This window comes from Cyprinodon variegatus, unplaced genomic scaffold, assembly GCF_000732505.1.
Source record: "Cyprinodon variegatus isolate N-32 unplaced genomic scaffold, C_variegatus-1.0 Scaffold208, whole genome shotgun sequence".
Lineage (NCBI taxonomy): Eukaryota > Metazoa > Chordata > Actinopteri > Cyprinodontiformes > Cyprinodontidae > Cyprinodon > Cyprinodon variegatus.
This window is the reverse complement of record NW_015150661.1, coordinates 886,625-906,516: the sequence shown is the minus strand read 5'-3', so window position 1 is coordinate 906,516 and position 19,892 is coordinate 886,625. Positions and strand designations below refer to the sequence as shown.

The 19,892-nt window shown below is 38.6% G+C and overlaps 1 protein-coding gene across 1 annotated transcript; it reads right to left on the bottom strand.

Moving 5' to 3' along the window:
- Positions 1–901: 901 nt before the first annotated feature.
- On the bottom strand, positions 902–14,891 carry LOC107088153 (dysbindin-like). Its single transcript, XM_015380134.1, has 4 exons — positions 14,451–14,891; positions 4,600–4,749; positions 3,332–3,481; positions 902–2,103 (listed from the first exon to the last, which is right to left on the bottom strand). Exons 1-4 carry the CDS (start codon positions 14,491–14,493, stop codon positions 1,799–1,801), a joined length of 648 nt encoding a protein of 215 aa, XP_015235620.1. The 5' UTR covers positions 14,494–14,891; the 3' UTR covers positions 902–1,798.
- Between the last annotated feature and the right edge of the window lie 5,001 nt (positions 14,892–19,892).

Here is a 19,892-nt window from a genome sequence, read left to right as displayed (position 1 = left end):
ATTGGCTTCTTTAAATTCTCAGTAGGTGTGAATGTATGTGTGCATGTTTGTATGTCTCTGTGTTGCCCTGCTACACAGCGACCTGTCCAGGGTGTATCTCGCCTCTCACCCATAGACTGCCAGAGATAGGTACCGGCCCCACAGCAACCCTGACAGGATAAGTGGGAGAAGATGGATGGGTTTTTTTTATTCTTCAGATGAAAATCTTGCGACCATTTCTTTTTTAAAATATACTTTTATATGGGTTTGATTTTACTCTAACAAAAAGAACATCCTAAACGAGGGCAAGAATATTTTTTCAATAAAGGTTGACATATTTATTACCTAGCAATGCATAAATGGTAGCACTTTTCTTCTTGCTGCAAGGCAAAAATCATCACTGTACTGAAATGCAACCTTTACTACCTATTTCATGGAAACAGTCATCCACCTTATTTTTTTTTTTTATATGGGGAAGGGGTTTCAGTGCCTGGATGATCCCAGAGGCTAGGCTATTGGGGGCTTAAATTCCCATGGTAGGGTCTCCCAAGGTGACAGGTCAGACAAAGAGCGGTTCACAAAATAACAGAGCTTGGTCATTCAGGAGGGGCTTAGAATAAAGCCGCTTCTCCTCCAAATCGAGAAGAGTCGGCTGAGGTGGCTGGGACATCCCTGGGTGCTCCAACCGGGAGAGGCCAATGGGACGACCCATGACACGCTGGAGGGTAATGTCTCTGAGCTGAGCTAGAAGCGCCTTGGTTTCACTTGGCAGAGCTGGAGGAGGTGTCTAGTGAGAGGGAAGTCTGGGAGTCTCAACTGAAACTGCTTCAAACCCAAATCGGTCCCTGATAAAGCAGGAGACGAGGTGTATGATTATTTTTTATATAAAATTCAAAAAGAAAACCAAATCTTCAGTTCCTGCTCATTTATTTTAGACCACAAAACAGACAAACAGTATTTAAGCATAACATTTTGTTCATTTCAACAAATATCCAATAACTTCTAGTGTTTTCAAGTCCAGGTGAAAAATCCAGTTTTCGAAATATGTGCAGACCGCCCCAATTAACTGCATATTTTCTGGCTTAAGTCTTTGAGCTCTTTAAACAAAGGGCTGCCTGTTTTATACTGTTTGCTAAACTGCAAATCCTTAAATAAATACAAGAGAAGTCCTAGAAAAATGGACAAAAGTTCTCAAAGGTGTTAGGCAAGTTATGCTGATAACTGCGTGTACACGTGGATCTTGTACAACTCTTTTGTGGAGAGGACCGCAAAAACACCAAAAAAATTATATAAAACTTCATACACAGGTATGACCCACAACTCTGCAAAAAAATATGGACTGCATTTGAATATACAACAAATGAATGGGCTGCAGTATAGGTCTTGTGTAAGCTTTCCTGGGAGGTTACCTAATCCTTAAGTGCTGTCTCCATGTGCGATGCTTGCTTAAACAAGGTCATGCGTGTAATTTGCACTGCTATGCTTTTGTAGTTCTTCACAGACCTGTTGAGAAACTGAACTATAAGAGACCTACGGTTTCCCTTCTGGCAGTTTGAAGAGTGAAGCTAAATTAGGTTTTTTCGTCAACCAGCACATGTTTGTGCAGAAGAAAATAATGATTTATATATTAAAAACAAACTGTCCAGAGGCTATCCATTGATGTGACACAGCACTTGTAAAAACAAAAGGGGGGTCATTCAGTACTTTTCAAAGAAAAATGCACATTTCAAAAGACAAAACTAATCACATTTGACCCAACCATGCTGGGCGTTTCAGCTCATAAGAAAAGAATCCAAAAGCAGAGGGGGAAGAATACGGGTCAGTTGTTTTGATGAGTTTTTGAGACACACTTTTCTTCTTCATCTTCTTCCTCTGTTTCTTCATCTCTTGAACAGGGAACGGAGGTTAACAACACCGTGTCTGCATGCACCTCCTCATCATCAGACTGAATCACTGGCGTTTCAGCGCCGCCTGCACTAGTCACGCTGGAACCGGATGATGTTGAAGCGAATCGGGACTGTGAGCCCCGGTAGACTTCATTTTGTCGTTGGAGAGGTGCGCGTTCCTTGTAGACAACCTCAGCTTCTTCGTCCTCTTCGTCTTCATCGTTCTCACAATCTATAACTAAGTGTACAACATGTTTATATCAGTTTCATCAGGCTTGGAGTACATTCATCAACCTAAGAATAAATTCTAGTTCCTTAAAAAAAAAAATAATATAAATAATAAAAAAAATAATCCAAGAGCACAATGCTACTACAACTTCTTTTGTTTCTATATTGTGTTATTTGCGTAATCAAACCTTGGTTTAATCACATTGTAGCACATTTTGCTGCATTGATTTGGGTATTTTCCATATTTTTGTTGTTGTTTTATTTTAAAGAAACAACAGCTCTACTAATTTGGTCTGATATATAATGGCATCTTTTCCAACAATTCTCCAACACACAAGCAGACAATAGAACCAGTGAGATATGCTTGTGTTTTTGTGTAGCAGTAAAAGGAAAAGCATCAGCCTTTTAAACCAGGTGTGAAATAGAGGACCAAACCATCTCAGCATAAAACAAAATTAGTTTTTTGATCAGATTTATAAACTGTTCTCTTCTTTAGGTAAATCAGATGAGTTACATTAACATGACTAATTGTTTTCAGGTATTAGCTGAAGAGGACTGATGTAATTAATTTCGAAGTTGCTGTAGTATTCAAGGATAATATATAACCTGTTGCTATTAAGTTACTGCAACTTTGTTTACACGTTTCCCCATTTTTCTAGTGTTGACATTTCTTCCAAATCTTCCTTTGATGAAATATTATTTTTTTTTTTCATTTTAAAATGACTTTGATAAAAGGTTGGAAATATTCAAAATTGGAAAGATAAAAAAAATAAACAGTGATAAATTTAAGATGTCATGATATTTGATTTATTTGTTAGAAAGAAAAACAGATCGTAACAGAGATTCTTGGAGCCTTCATTGAAAAAAAATGTTTTTAGAGGCTACTTGGCTGTCACATTTTCTAACGTTGTCTTTGTTGTGTTTGGCCTGTAGAAGGCATTTTGAATTTACCTTGATTCCCTGGGGGGGTAGGTGTGGTGTCTCCCATAGTTTCAAACAGATTTCCTCACATTGGATTCTTAGGGGAATGGTGGCCTAGTTACACCTCCTTCTTTTTCTTTGGTCTTACTTAAGCTATCTCTGCAGTTTGTGTGTTGCAACCTTCTTACACTGTGTTTCTGCTAAAATGCTTTAGGTTGAATCAATAATAAAATTCAATCTGTTGAACAAACAGCATGTATTCAGATTATTCTACCAAATTAGTGTTTGAACATGTGTTGTTTTTCTTTGTTTTGCACCTGGAAGTGGAGAGGCCAGGGCTCCTTCATCACCAACTGAGCCCGAGTTGAGAAAAACATCAAGGGCTTCTTGGTCCGATATGTCCATCAGATCCATCTGTTCCAGAGTGTCCACATTCACCTCCATGGATGAAATACTGCCCATGGGGGCTGCAATCGAAAATGTGATAGAAAAACAAAATGTATATAAAAAATATGAATATATAAACCTTTTATAACTTTTTCATTTTTTTATTTCCCTGTCTTGCTGTTGCTTCACCTTAATGTCCCAGCTTTAGATCAATAAAGTAGATATATCTATTGATCGATTGATTGATAGACCATCTACCATTTTGATCAGACATTTTGATGCATGATTGTCAGGTTAAAGAGCTGTTTATATTGTTAATGGTAAAACAACTGCCTGTTGTAAGAGCTCTTCTTTAGGCAAAAGTTTTAATTTCACATCTGTAGTTATTTGATTGGTTCTAAATAGTTTTCTGTCAAATCTGTTAGTTTTGTCTTTAAAATCCATCTCTAACCGCTCTTTTTGAATAATATGCCATTTAGATGGCATATTATTTGTTAGGCTAGTAACATGACATCCTGATGCTCTGCTATAACAGCGAGAGGGAAGCTGGTCAGAGTTGATGGAAAGATAAATGAAGTTCAAAATATTTTGATCCTAAAAAATAAAAAAAAAAACACTCTGCCAGCAAGTTCACAATTAAGTTAAACATACAACCAGATCAATGGGGAAAGCAAAGCCCTCATTTTTTGGAACGGCTCAATCAAAGTAAGTCCTACATCCGAATAAGAATTTATAGCAAGACTAGAATATTAAAAATCACAGCTGGTGTTTTTCTTGCTTTATTGAACTTGCAATATTTTATAAAGCTTAACCTAAGCAATAAAAATAAAAATGAGTCCGATTTAAAATGCACTTTACACCTTTAGATGTTTATTTGTAAAATTAATGCACTGCATGATCCTTACTACTTTGTGTTGTGAAATGAAATGAACACAAAAGAGGAAGCCTGGGTTTTGCGGTTGAAAGGTGATAAAATGTGAAAATCTTTTTAGGGTGGGAATTCATTTGTCAGGCATTGTATTTGTACAACCTGTAGACAATGATATTGAGCCTTGAAATATAAGAGACTTATATTTGAAATATAAGGGCCAATGAAATATAAGGGACTTATATTTGAATCAGAGGGTGATATATTTTTTTTTAATTCTCTTTCTCCTAAAATAAATATTCACTTAGTTGATGAGTACACAAAGCTCACGTTTCCGGCAGTCAACTTGTAGGTGAGTAGAGGGCAGGTAGTTGTCCATGTCATGCTGGTAGACCTCTTCAAAGAACCGTTGTCTGTCTTTTAGCTTCAAGTGCTGAGCCGAATCATTGTTGAGAAAACTCTGCGAGTGGTTCTTTTCAGCTGAGCATCAAAAAACACAAAGAAAGAGAAATATCCTCAGTATTTTTTTTTTTTTTTTTGTCAGTAAAGAAGTTTTATGGCCTTCAACTTTAAAGGTTACTCTGTTGCGAAACCATTTTTTTTTTCTGCAACCCGCTCTTACATAATATATTCAAATCAAATATTGTGTAAGAGTTACTTGGAATAACTATAATTGGGTGTGTCTGTGCATGTGCTTCAATGCATCAAAGGGAGTTCCTGGTTTAATTTGGAAACTATCCTTGAGGTTAATGGAAGCTAATTATTAAAAACGTTTGGTCTCTAAATACCTTCCTGCTACTAATTAACTTGGAGAACCTGTCCAGCTCTACCTCATAGGATACCCTTTACCTTGCTGCCACACCTTTGGTTTCAACAAAACAACAACAACAAACACACAAATAAAGGCCAATTGAGCATCATGACTAAGAGGTAAATTTGCAGCTTTGTCAGACAATGCTTTGGAAACTGATTCCTCCTGAAATGTTATTATACCATGGTGATGGTGCTGTGATGATTTAGTCCTTATTGCTGCAGTATGACACACTAATCTAGTCTGACCTCTAGTGGTGATCATTAATTTCACACTCAACTTCTTTAACATCCACTGTAATTCCATGAAACCTAAAAGATTTTTATTTATATGTCGATAATTCTGTCTATTTTATTTCAGTGTGTTGAAAAAAAAACATTAAATAGTATTAGAAATAGCATCTGTCCCAAATGCATGGCTGGGTAAGACGCTGACATTCATTAAGCCGACAGGCCGTGGTTGTATGAGCATGCTGTGTCCTCAGCACAAACAGTGACTCTGCCCTTGGCTCCTTAAGCTGACACTTTCAGTTATGTCACCCATGTTTTGTACATGAGCTTAAATCACTTTCCTCAGCTAGTTGATGAATGTATTTATGCCTTCATTGTGGTTTATCAGTCAATAATTTTGTCCATAATGCATCTCTTGTTAACATGATGTCCTGGATAGACAGATTCACTACGTGAACATTCTTTTTTTTTTTTTTTAAATAAAGGATTTTCAGGTTCTTTGTTCTCCTGCTGAAAACAATCTTCTGGAACGGCAGTGTGTCAAAGTGATGGTCCCCTCATGGATGGCTCCATCTCTGGAGAACCAGCTTGTCAATGTGCCAGTCTCTCTCTCTGACTGATCGGAAATCATGTGTGTCCACTGTCAGCCATTAACCATCAGCCTTTATTCTGTCATTCAAACTGTCTCTGGAGCCAGGAGCAAAAAAAATGTTATAGACAGTGTCTGATGTTTCAGCAGTTTGGGGAAATCTTGCCTTAAAGTTTTGTGAGTTTTTCAATATAAACAATTGAACAACAAACAAACTCAACATGCATGTAACACTTGGAAGAAAACAAACTGCTACAATTTCACTGTTCACTTGAGAATTTTACAGATAGGTGTGGATCAGGATGAGAGTCAGCTATCTAATGATGAAGCTATGAATTTCAACTGGAAAATAGTTTGCTAATCCCCTTTTTTTTGGGGGGGATCATTTTATACCTCTCTACCCTCCCATGGTCTGATAAAAGAAAAGCAAAACAGGATGGGTACATTTTTGAGATAGATCTATTATCACTTTTAGCATTATCACAATAGATAACACTAGCTTTGTTTTAGGTTAAAATATAAAGCTATTTTAAAATATAGTTTGCAAGACCAAATGATTTTGCAAGTGTGAGATTGTTAAGCTGAGATACAGTATGTGGGAATAGTTATTAAAGGGGAAGGTCGAGACTAAGAATGCCTAAGTCCGGTGCTGGAGAGCTACTTTCTTTCAACTTTAAGCACATCTCTTCTCCAACAGCCTTCAGTCTGATCATCCAATTCATTCAGTGTGTCATTCACACAGGCGTAACTTTCTGAAGGACTGATGGGGACAGTCCCCACCAATATTCTTCGCTTTATATGCCCTTCCCACTCATTTACTTTAGCCAACGGTAACAGAGGTTGGGTGTAGCTATCTGTGTTCAGAGCGTTTAGAGTCAGTGTTTTATTTATATCAATATATATCGATTTTGGCATTGGAATCGGCTGTTATTTATTATTTTTTTTCATACATAAATGTTTTTGGGCCCTATATTTGTAATGGACCAAAGGACATCTCTCTATCATCTATAAATATAAAAAGCAGTGTGTTATGGTTCTCTTGTGTTCTCAACAATAGGAAAGAATTCAATAAATATATGTTTGAGCTCATTTTTGGAAAATTCAAAAAACCTAATGAAAGCGTTCGGGTTGAGTAACTGTATGTCCATCAGCCCCCTCCCTTAGAATGTCCCAACCAACTTTAATTACAGTTACTCCCTTGCGTTCATATCAGCAGAGATCTGGTAATGAAGCTGAAATCAAGGGCTGCCGTTTTATAAACACTAGAAACAGTATCTTTGAAACATCCCATAGCAGGGCCGCTGGAAGAACTTTTGAACAAGGGGTGCTGTGAAAATGTTTTTGGTTTTTTTCAGACAAAGTACCTATAAGCCTATAGGCCTATTTAAAATACAATAAATGAAAATAAATAAATAGATTAAGATTCACTACTTTATTGTCCTATACACTTCAGTGTAGGCAACCAGGGTCTGTAACAAACAGACATCATCAGTTCTCAGGTGAATTTTGCGCTATTAATTAATGAAACTTCACAATAACACCATAACAACGTAGATTTGGTCAGCTGGCCTGAACCTTAGTCACTCTGTTTGTGTCACACATGACTATTAGCTCCAAAATCCTTTTACGCAAAGCACAAGGAAATAATTGTATTATTTTTCTATTGAAAAGTTGTTGAACAGTTCTCATTACACAATGAAAACAAGATCAAAATAACACTCTACAGTACAATACTGTGGTTGCGCTAAACTGCAAGAATAGATGTGAAAGTGTGCCACGACACCATGCTCTTACTTTGAGCTACAGGCAGGGTGCCCTCCCTGGTTACAGGTGTCCAAATGTTCAGGTGCGCTATAAGTTTGTGGAGACACAGTTTCTCATTATCGGACAAATCCAAAATGCATATCTGTGCCATATTTCCCCCTTCGTTTCTGTTATTAGACTATGTAAATTTACTAGTCTGCTGCGGCGAGCAGAATACCATGCTTTAACTTACTTGATGTTGTCATGACATCATAACTTCCATGAACTTCTGTTAATTGGGCCTTAAAATAATTAAATTAAAATACAAATACAAATAAAAGCAAAATTTTTCACAAAATATTCATTAGAAATATATAAACTGTGCAAAATCTTTTTAATAAATTTTTTTTTATGTCCCTCTCGCCTCTGTGGGTCACTGCGGCACCCCCACTTCCCGCGGCCATGTCTCATAGGTAAATTAGGCCGTTTCTCAATTCATAAGAACATGAGTAAGGACTCATGTTCTCGCCAAGTACAGTATGTTCTTGAGAAGAACACAGGAAAGAATGGACTTGGGGAGAATGGGAGCGTGCAGCATAAATATGGGTCAATTGGGACACAAGTGTACTCATGACGTCACCACACACTCGGCTAGTCTGGAGCTGCACTTCACCTCCTGTAATTAATAGTCTCTAGATAAGAAATTCTTACTTGTTTCATTTATTGGGGAAATAATAGTAAAAACAGTCAGATAAACACAAATAAATTGAACATTTTCCCAAATGAAACAAAAGGGGCAAGAACAACATCTGGGGATTTTATCCGTTCTCAGTCTGCTGTTCTTGTAAATTGGAACAGTACTGGGGCTGAGGCTGATGATATTTCACAATTACACAAGCACCTGAGAATGCACAAGTACACATTTTGAGAAAGGGCTCCAGTCTAATTAGGATGTTGTACATGGTAGGGGTGAATATTGGTGTGGGTGTTGCGATACGATACAAATCACGATATTGGGGTCATGATACGATATTACCACAATAATGAAATCTCACTATGTATTGCAATATTTTTTTTCCCATCAAAATTAAATGTATACATAAAAGAGCAAGTCTATATATGTTAATCAGAAGATATTGATAATTTTGTTATTTTTGTTATCCATGTTGTTTGGGGTTTGAGTCAGTCCACTTCTTAAACTGTGACTGCCTGAACTACAGATATTGCACTGAGCCGCACTGTAAAAGAACTCCACAGTGCCATCTACCAGAGTAGGGGTGCAGAGGTAGTAGGGCTGGGCAAATAATTGCATTTGCAATATGTAATCGCAATTTATTAAAACGAAATTTTCAAAACGCATATTTAACAAGAAACTAAATTTCTCCCTCCAGCCATTTAGATGGTGATATAACACTTAAAGTGGGTTTGTCGCTACACAGGTAGTGAGAGTTGCAGCTAGCAGCAGATCCATGCAAGTAGAAGTAAACACTTTTTTAAACAAAAGTTGAGGTAAAGTCCTGCAACAATGGACTCTGGGCAAGCAAGCTTTCAAAAATCAAAAGCCTGGGTGAAACATCAATAAGCTTGGGGTTAGTGCAAAAGAAAATTGAAATAAAATCACAATGGCAATTTTGGTTAGAAATAATCGCAATTTAGATATTTGGCAAAATCGTTCAGCCCTAAGAGGTAGCCAATTTTCCCTCATAGTTTCAGGTAAAAAATTATTTTTTTTTTTTTGTACCAGGAGAGTTTGATATTATATTGGGCTGCCGAAAATCACAATACATATCGCCAAATTAATTTTTTCAATACACTGTTGGTTCATGAAACAGAGGATATGGCATTCGCCCAGCATGGCACTGCTGCACCACAAAAAATACAAATAGCCACTAATCGAGTTTTCTGTTACTGTTGCTCTGTGATTCTTATCCTAGTGATTAAAAAAACTAGAGCATATATTAAAGAAATCTAAAGTCCATCTATTCAGCTCAAAATATAAAATTGTAGTGACACAGATAATAAAAGAATAAACGCTGTTAGGTTTACACCACCATGATATCACTCTCCTGCTTTGAGTATCGAGCTCCTGCAGAGAGATATTTGAAACTAGAAATTTCAAGAACAAAATCATTGGCATCTCCAGACAAAATCCAGGGATGCCAATAAAATAACTTAAACGTCTGCTTCCCCTGAACAGCAAATATCAGCAAAAGCATTCCTAAAAACCTGACTTAACCTCACTCATCCTACATATATTTCCATACAGCAGAAGAACACTGCATGGCATTTAGCCTTTAAAACATTTGTCTTTCATTAAGGCCGTTCAGTTTTCTTGAACTGTTCACTACATAAATTCATATGTCACATCAGAATTATGAGGCAGGGGAGGAAAGTCTGAAATGAATAAAGACATCACTGTGTTTCTGCTTAAACAAGGCTTGATGATGATGAAACTACACAGCTTATGTAAACCTCATTTCTGCCTGTTGGCTTCCTGCTCTCTTTTCGTGACTCTTGTTTGCTGTCTTTTTCTGCCCATGTATCTAAAATTCATACTGCATTACTCAAGATGAGATGACCACTGGTCATGTCCAACCCACATGCAGGATCAGTTGTGTGACCTCATCTGCTCGTCACTGCGTGGGTTGATAACATATATGTAGAAGACTTACTCATCTAGATAACCTCTGAGCTTCCTATTTTCTTGTACTAAAAAGCCTGTAGGAGGCCTCAATGCATATTAGATGAATTGCACTATTCTCTGTAAGACAAAAAGGCTTTTCTTGTCTTTACTCAGAGGGAATCCCTCACTTTTAAGAGGTTTTTCAAACACCAACCATTTAAACAATTGTGCTTTTATCAAATGTATTTTTCCAATTTACACCTGCACATGCAAGATGTGCAGACCCCCTTTCAGAGACATTGACAGGTTTTGGGTATTGCAGGCTAACAAAGAAGCCAAACGACTGCCCATTCCTAAGGGGCAGAACTGTTCGACTGGCTCAATTTGCATGTTTTCTAAGCCAAAAAAAGGCCTTTTTTTGGGTCCACTCTATAAAGCCTTGAACTCAGTGCGATTCCTGCCATTTTGAATTGAAAAAGCTTCCTGCATGGGAAGCGAAACGTCTTCAAACTTGGAAACAAAGTCCAGTGGAGTTTTTTTTTTTTTTTTTTAACCCTTTTGGAATGACTATGTCCTGGATGACTGAGAATCTTATCTTCACCAGCAACTTCAAGGTAAATTGAAAAACTAGTAGCAAGTCTTTGAACTTTATTACTCCATAAACTTTACGCAATGTTCCTATTACAGCAGCACTGGAACAAAACCTAAGCATGAGCCAACCACCATGTTAGACAACTAGTACTGTATAATCTGTTCGTCATGATTCTGCACTTTGTGGTTCTGTTTAAGTTTTCTTTTAGAGTTTTCAGTTACATATTGATTTATGTCATTCTGTGTTTTTTAGCTAATTGGTTTAATTTCCGATGTACTGCTGGAGATAGGCACCAGGACCCCTCACAACCCCAATTGGGACAAGCGTGTCAGATAATGGATGAATGGATGCTTTCATTTCCATTTTGTGTCATTCTAGCTGTTTTCTGGTTGTCATTGAGTTGTTATGTATTGTTTACTCTCTGTTGCCCCCTTGTGCCATTCTCCTTTCACCGCTCTCCCTTCTAGATCCTTCTCTCCACACCTGCTCCCAATCAGTTGATTACTCCATTCTTTGATCTGTTTGGCATTTATACTCCTCCTCTGCAGTTACTGAGGGCTGGATTCTCTTCATTCCCTCCCTAACGTATGTGTTTCAGTGTGGTTCCTGTTTTCCTGAATTAGTTATTTCTGGATTTATGCTTCTGTTGCCACCACTCCTTATTAAATCTGCAAGAAATGACCTCACATTCCGTCTCTGCATTGGGGTCCTCTACAAACCTCCACCCAACCTGACTGAACTTAAATTTCCTAAAAATTCTTCTTATCTAAGTTTGAGATGAATCTTTTGTTTTAGCACTTTCAAGTTCATGGAAGGCTTAAGCTTTGTTGAAATGTATTTATTTTCAACATCCAAACCAATTTATATTAATTACAGTGGAATATTTAAGATACGATGGCTAAAACCTGGGCAAATTTGGGAACAGAAATGTGGCAACTTCTCAGGAGACAGCAAATTAAATATTTAAAGGGATTTATATATTTTACTATGTGGATTAGAGAAAAACACAGTAGATTTAACCAGTTTACAATCCTACTCAATACATGAAGTGGGACTCATTTGTGGGATCATAAGCATCCTTTGAGTAAAACAAACTTTAAGCAGGAATTTATTACTTTCAATGAAATACCGTCTGTATTAGAAACGTTAATTATTCTGATATAATAATCTTAAAGAATGCATTTTTTTTAATATCTGCAAAGGCAAAATCATATATAATTATAAAAAAGGCTTGAAAACTAGTGTTGCGCCGATGCCATTTTTTGGCCCCGATACCGATACCCGATACCTGGCTGTGCGGTATCGGCCGATACCGATACCACCATTTTAGGGCAGTATCGGGGCCCCGTCCGATACTGGTATCGGTATCGGTGCAACACTATTGAAAACATCACTCTGTTGACTTAGTCAAATCAGATACTGAAAAAAAACTTTTCAATGATGTTCTAATTTACAGAAAATTGAGCCCCATGTTTAAATATGAATAACATTTTTACATAATCAGTTCACTGTAGAAGAGGAAAAGTTCTGATGTACATTAAAAGATCCAAATCAATAAAACACTGGTGCTCATGATGACTGTATGTTCAATTTGGTACAGGATCCTTTTTAGGTTCATCCAGTTACATATTTATTTTTTCATATCAAGGAGTTTAAGGCAGCATAAGATCAGGAGTTATGGGTAGGACGGCAAACGGTAACTGTTAAGCTGAACCACATAAACGTTTGAACAGCCCAACTTTAAGTATTTTGTATCTTTAAAGCAGTCTCTCAAATATTCCAGATTGTTTCTTTATTTTTACCAAAGCATAAATTAATATATCTGTCTATGTTGCTATTTCCCTTTACAGCAGCTATTCCCCCTTCCCTTCTTTGTACTATCCTTCCTTTCTGGAATGAATAATGTTTGACTGTGTCATTTAGAGCTGCAGTTATACCTCACTGTGTGGCACTGCACTAAAAGCAGAGAACAAATGTTCCTATTGAACCTGTGAGTCACATGGCGTAGCATTCAGTTCCCTTGTGGTTAGTGGCTAGAAATCCCATGATCATCTCTCTGATTCCAGCAAAACCACAACTCAAGAGCTTGTGTGTGTCTGATAAAGCAGCTAAGGCTGTTATGCTGCATGGCCACTTTAATCTGACAGGCAATCTATCTCCTTCACTCTCTCCCCCACCCCTTGTGATGCCCATGTTTATGTCACCTATCTATTTTCTGCTGTGTATTATTTTTGTAATTACTACCCCTATTTATCGGACCAAGCACTCCTTTTTCAAACACCTTGTAGCCACAGAAGTCCATCAAACATAAATCATTTACGAGTGAGATCACTTCACCGCAAAAGCACCCACACCCGCCACCACCCCCCCAACCCCCCCCGAGTCTGCCCCCTCTGCTCTCACATATCCATAAACCCACAGCCACATTGCAGAAAGTAAATCAAGTCTGGCCATGAATGCTGTTCTGCTCCTTTTTTCTTTAACCAGCACTCATGGTAGTCTATATAATGCTGTAGGAAACATAAACCAAGGATAATAACATGGTTGCCATACAAACATGTGGCCATGCTAAATGTCTTAAACATCACCATCAACATGCCGCTCACTGTCTCACCTCATCTCAGCATCCTAGTGTTGACATTTTAAGTGTCTGAACTAAGTTGGATTTACCAGACTAGTTCCTTTCCCCAAGCCATTAAAGAACTTCCCTAAAGCTAAATATGAAGATAACCTCCACTCATGCTCAATGTTCCTAATATGGGAAAGTCAAAACAGGGCTTTCAGTGTTTCCAAATACTACATTTGTATACAAAGTATTTGTATACATTAAAGCTTGTACTTCATTATTCATTAAAGTAGTAAGTTAGAAAACCCCATTTTTACTCTTGATGCTACACTAAAAGAGTTACTCCAGGGTAATTTAATGAATTAAAAATAAAGAAAGTGCATAATCTGTGCAAGAAGGAGGTTGGTATTTAAGTCCTCATATCAGGACCCTTTGTGCATTAGCTTTGTCAGGCTTAAAGAAGTAGTTCTTATCCCTTCACACTCATTAAATCTCATCTACTTCGACATTGTTGCACCACCATCAAGGTTGTCAGGCTAATTTAGAAATGCCAGAGTCGACAGACCATGACAGTTTTATGTGCTTCTAATAAGGAGTGGAAGTGTTAAGTCCATGCATAAGTCATTTTTATATTTTGGGGCAAAGAATTTGATGATTTATCCTTAGGGTTTAGTTTTCTTACCAATGAAGGTTTGGAAGTATTACATAACACAGAAAACCCATGTCAGTTTAGATAGAAGGATTAGGATGGCACAGTCAGTATTAATTTAAAGTTGTATCAATGAGCTCCCAGGTTACATAAAAAAATTCTATTACAGGAGATGCTGTTCAAAGTTTGCATTAATATAAATTTCATTTAAATGTTTTCTGTTGTTTCAAAAGAGGAGGCTATACATATAATTCCAGATACAATCGAGCAACAGTGCAGAGTAAGAACAGTATAGGAAAAAAGGAACTTGAGATCAGTGTAATGCCAATTGACTGTGGCTACATTTATAAAAACTAAATAGAAATATTGGTTACTCACATGCCAAATGCTTGTTGTGGTTTGTCGAGCCAGTAGATGACATGATCCAGCGATATAAGTCTGGCTGAAGACTGTTTACCTTTGACTGAGAGTGTATTTTTTCTCCTGTCAAGGTTCCAGGAAAAGATGCTGATGTGAGTGTAGTGGATGGTCATTTAGTCAAAGCATTTCTCCTGACTTTGGTACCCTTAACTGTCACGATTGTAAGCTCAAATTCCCTTTATCTTTTTTTTTTTTACCCTGCTCTGCCTTTTTGCTGTGTTCGCTGACTCCCTCCCTTCCCCTCTGTCCAATAAGTTGTTTTTTTACCCCAGGTTTTCCCTCTCACTGACTCTCACTCTAATCTAGGCTGCTTTGCCGACTCTTTTCTGACACACACACATATAAACTCAGACACACATACTCTCTTAGTCACTCTGTCAGACTGGCTAAGTAGGGTTGTAAGAAGCTGTACAGCTTAGATGTGATTTATGTGTGTGGGGAGGTGGGTGGTGGATGGGGGCTGTGTGTGAGAGTGTGTGTGTGTGTGTGTGTTTACGATAAGGGGATGAGTGAGGCATTGTGGCCTGTACCAACTGAACACTGTAGGGGTCAGCAGAATCAGAAGAGGATTTTTCACATTAAATCTGGAGAAAATGACATTGCAGGCATCATTTGCTTTGCTCAAAGGTTCCCACTTCCCTTTTTCTACAGTATAACTGCAGCTGATTAAAAGTGAACTGCAGCGAGAGGCTTGACAGGAAAAACCTTATTTGTTGCATATTCTAAATATAAAATAGAGTTACTGGGGAAGTTATTGTTTTAAATTAATGCTATGTATTACTTTAATGATGTCCTAGAATTTTTATTCTATAAAGAACTTCAAAAATATATGGTTAAACTAAGAGGAAAGGATTAATACATTACTATTCAACATGTATACCAAATACTTAATAACTTCCATTTTGTAAACTTTGATTAATGGGTTTTCTCATTTGACAAACTCTTCAGTTCCTAGATGTTGGAAAAACTAAAGAGCCTGACATGAGCATTGATTATCCTTGAACATCTTTACATTTTCCTACAGTACAGTCACATACTGATTGGGTTTTGGTGATTTTAATGTGATAGACTAAATAGTGCAATTGCCAAAATGAAAGGAAAATGATGCATAGATGTCTCCGACCTTCCATTTGCTCTCTCCTGAATCAAATTCAGCACAACCAACTAAATAATAAAGAAAATAAACATTTGTTAAAGATAATCTTTAATAAAAACTGGGTGACCAGGCACTGGGTGACCAGGCACTGGGTGACCAGGCGCTGGCTGACCAGGTGCTGACTGGACTGGACCGGGCACTCGAACCGAGCCGTCAGCTCCGGGGCTGGTCCGGGAACCCCGGCGGCCTTGTGAATCCCAACCTGGCAACAATGCACATAAGACTGGAAAGATCAGGCTTTAGACACAAAACCCAATCATGCACCGCAACATATTTTTCCCAAATATTTGAACATCAAATCGCCAAATATAAGATAAACATTGTTATTTTATTTTAAAGAAAGCATTTTAGTTTTATCATAATTTAGTATGTTACAAGGATTTTACCGTGTGAAGAAATGGGATTTTACACTTTGAGTTTGAAGAAACAGAAAATTACACAATATGCCAACCGTTGGATATGCCCAAAGGATGTGCATGAGAAGAAAGGGCTCTATATACTGCATGCATCATGCAGGTAGGTAACATTGTATTACTTCTTGAGCTCCTTGAGTTACTTACTGTACCAAGTAGGTGCTTCAGCCAGAGAGTAAGTGTTGGGGCCGGTATGACTTAAGGAGGGCCGGCCTTCGCAAGCTGACATTAGGACCGGCCCACCGGGCCAATGAATGGTATCACAGATTAACAGTCCAAGCCTGCCTACCTACCTGTCTTTATCCATGCTGGGTCAGATCCTGACATTTGAAAAAGGAGGCAGGGAAAGCAGAATAAAGTGTAAGCCTTGCTAAATGCAGTTAGCCAAGCCTTCTTGCTAAACAACGTCCTGGAAAAGGACCCGCAAAGCGTATGCACTGTGTCGGGAGGTGGTGAGCAAATACACTTCCTGTCAGCTCTAGTGCGCCCCGAGCTCTCCTATACCTTTTTATTTCAGAAGGGCTACTGTGCATGTAATGAGAGTCAATTCGATCTTTGCACATAAATTAATGACGACACCTCTGTGTTTTATGAGGCTGGTACCTGGTTTCCGGTTTATGCAACAATAGCGACAAGACGCCGGGAAACTTAAGTAAAGAGGCTGGACATGAGTCTTAAAAAGGGACGCATTCATTTCAGCAAGCAACAGAAGCAATACCACAAACACTGTTGTGTGCCGTTGTGTTCGGCATCATCCAAATATAATGGCGTATTGAGCTTTCATGCATTTCCCAGCGATTTCTTAAAGAAGCAAACAATTCTGGCAAAAACGGAGTTAGGAAAAAGGAGATTACAGAAAGGAGTTTTCCTGGTACTGTTGCAGTGGAACAATTGTATCATTCCACCACCGAAGTTGAGTGCTTGAGAGAGAATGCAGGTGAACACGCCAGAGCCAAAGCAAGAGCCATCAGATGACGAGCAAGCAATGGACTGCACACACACCTGATAATCACGACTACCCTAAAGCACCGGAAGCAGCATTCCTGGATATGGCCCTCGACAGGATCAAGGAATTCGAAGAGAAAAACGAAGCCTTGGAAAAGAAGATAAGCCATACATCTGTGTTGGAAAGAGTCATCCAATCCGATGTCAACATCTGACTCTACACAAGGTAAATACATAGCAACCTATTAGCATAATATGAGTTTGTTGTCAAATAGAAACCTTTTTGAAAACTAATACTTTTCTGCTCTCCTTTTGTAGATTTCCCAATAATCGCAGGCTCATGCTTTTTTGAGAAATTATTGAACCATCTTTGAATAAAATGGTTTGTGCATCCAGGGTCAAAGCTGCTGAGAGGATTGCCCACATGGTATGCAATTGTGTTATTGGTCTTATTATTGTTGACATTGGTTTAATAATTAAATGCAACTAAAATTGTAGCCATTTTCTTATGGGAGGCCTGTTGCATTAAATAATTACTGAGAAACTGCATTTTATTTTTGCTTGTGTCATTTTTGTTTAATGTTTACATCTGTTTGGTGATCTAAAAATGTTAAGTGTGCCAAATGTGCAAATAAGTAAACAATCAGCTGGAGGGCAAAAACATAGACATGGCACTGTATTTTAGTGCAGACACATTGTCAATTACTAGTCACGCCCATTACATACCCTTTTGTTATTAGTGTGAATATTATTTGTTTTCCTTTACAGAGACAGTCATTGCAACCCATTGATGAAATCTTCCTATTCCTGATGTACCCGTCTGCTGGTTACACGGAGCTGGACTTGGTGAACAGATTCCTTATCTCCACCTCCACTGTAAGTCACATTTTCTGTTCCTGGACCAACTTCCTGTACACCCTTCTGGGCTCACGCGTCCATCTGGATGGAAGCTGAGAATGTAAAGGCTTACCTTGCGGATGACTTTAAGGACTTTTCTGACACTCAGATAATAGTCCACTGTACAGAGCTAAAATGCCAAACCCCTTCCTCTCCCGTCATTCAAAGTGAGATGTACTCATCCTACAAATCTCATTGAACAATGAAAACCCTTATTGGGATAGCCCCTAAAGCCCTACCTATATCTCTTCTCTTTACGAGAGGTCAATTAGTGATAAAGAGGTCTTTAGGAAATCAGGGTTCAGTGACCTTCTGACAGAGGATGTGGCCTTTATGGTTGATAAAGGCTTTCTAATGAATGTTTTCACCGCTATCTCGCATGTAGCCCTGTCTTTATTTGACTCTGATTTAAATACACATGAAAGTGTTTCAACACATAGGTGTATAGAGCATGTTACACATTTTTTTCAATTGAATGTAGTTTTACCAAAACAAATAAATACACGGTTGATCCAGTCACACAAACCACTAACGTTAGTTAGTTATCCTGTTGCTAGGTTAAGAATAGCCACAAAGTCTGTTAAGAATATTGACTTAGGTTACTGTCATGGTTTTATCTACTGTAAAGCTCGGACCCACATGCAGAGAAACCAATTCAGAGAGACCAGGGGAAAAGGTTTAACAGGTTTTATTGAAGACAGAAGGCACGGTGCAGTGTTGCTCTGAACTCTGCTCAGCCGGAACTGGAAGGTGAGGGGAAGACACAGCGATTAGTTCAGTCTCAGTGGGAAATTTCATCCGTGGATTTTGGAGAAGAGGATCTGGTTGTTGACTCACGTTTCCAGAGAAGTTGTAGAATCTTTGACTCCAATCTGTGTGCTGTACTCCAGTGTTAGTCTGATTCGGTGGAGGGCGGAACAGGGTTTACCCAGAACACGGTCGGTTGTAGGTGAACGGAGAAACTGATTGCCACTCAGATTTCCTGCGGTACTTGAACGGGTCGTAGTGGAGATGATTCCCTTGCTCAGTGTGTAAACTCAACGTCCTCTCTGGGAAAGTGGATCCAAAGCTCCAGTTTGAGTCCCCAGCTCAGTTTGAGGCTCAGTTGATCCCTCCAGGGAGTGAAGGTCCGAAATATCCAGTTTGCAGGATGACTTGCTGCCGAGAGACAAAGACAAAAAAAACTAAGTTTAAACTTAGGTTGACAAGAACTCAGTCTTACTTAGCAACAACTCAGCTTGGCTAGAGTACCCAAAACTGGCAAACACTCTGGCGTCGAGGTAGTGGCAATCAGTAGCTTAAGAACACTCCGCTAACAAGGTAACCATGAGCAGGTGTGTGAGGAGGCGGACCAGAACCAGGCACCTCCTGTTGGAGGAAGGGAGACAAACACAAAAAAACAAACACACAGACTGGAGCCCTGATACTTACCTTCATATTGATGTATGTATGTATGACAAAGCAAACAATTTAAACCCTTTGTCTACTTTTGACGTCAATGTCTTAGATGAGTCTTTGACTAAACATGTCTTAATCAGGGTCATTGGGTGTTTGGCTCCCTAGCGCACTCTATTGGCTAGCAACCACTGCTTATTGAGGTTGTTGGGAACAGTGGTGGTTATAGAGTTTTACAGCTGCTAGGAGGAAGGATCTGTGATAATGCTCCCTGGTGCATTGAGGGAATTTCCTGATTTAGGGAATTTCCAGAATCCACTTGGACATGTGCTGGTCTACTCCTGACAGCTCCAGCTTGTCCCTTAGGAGTCCTGGCTGGATGGTGTTGAAAGCACTGGAGAAATCAAAGAACATTATCCTCAAAGTGATTCCAGGTTTTTCTAGGTGAGTCAGAGCTTGGTGCAGGAGGAAGATGATGATGAAAAAAAAAGGAGAAAGATGATAGCATCCATCCATCCATCCATCCATCCATCCATCCATCCATCCATCCATCCATCCATCCATCCATCCATCCATCCATCCATCCATCCATCC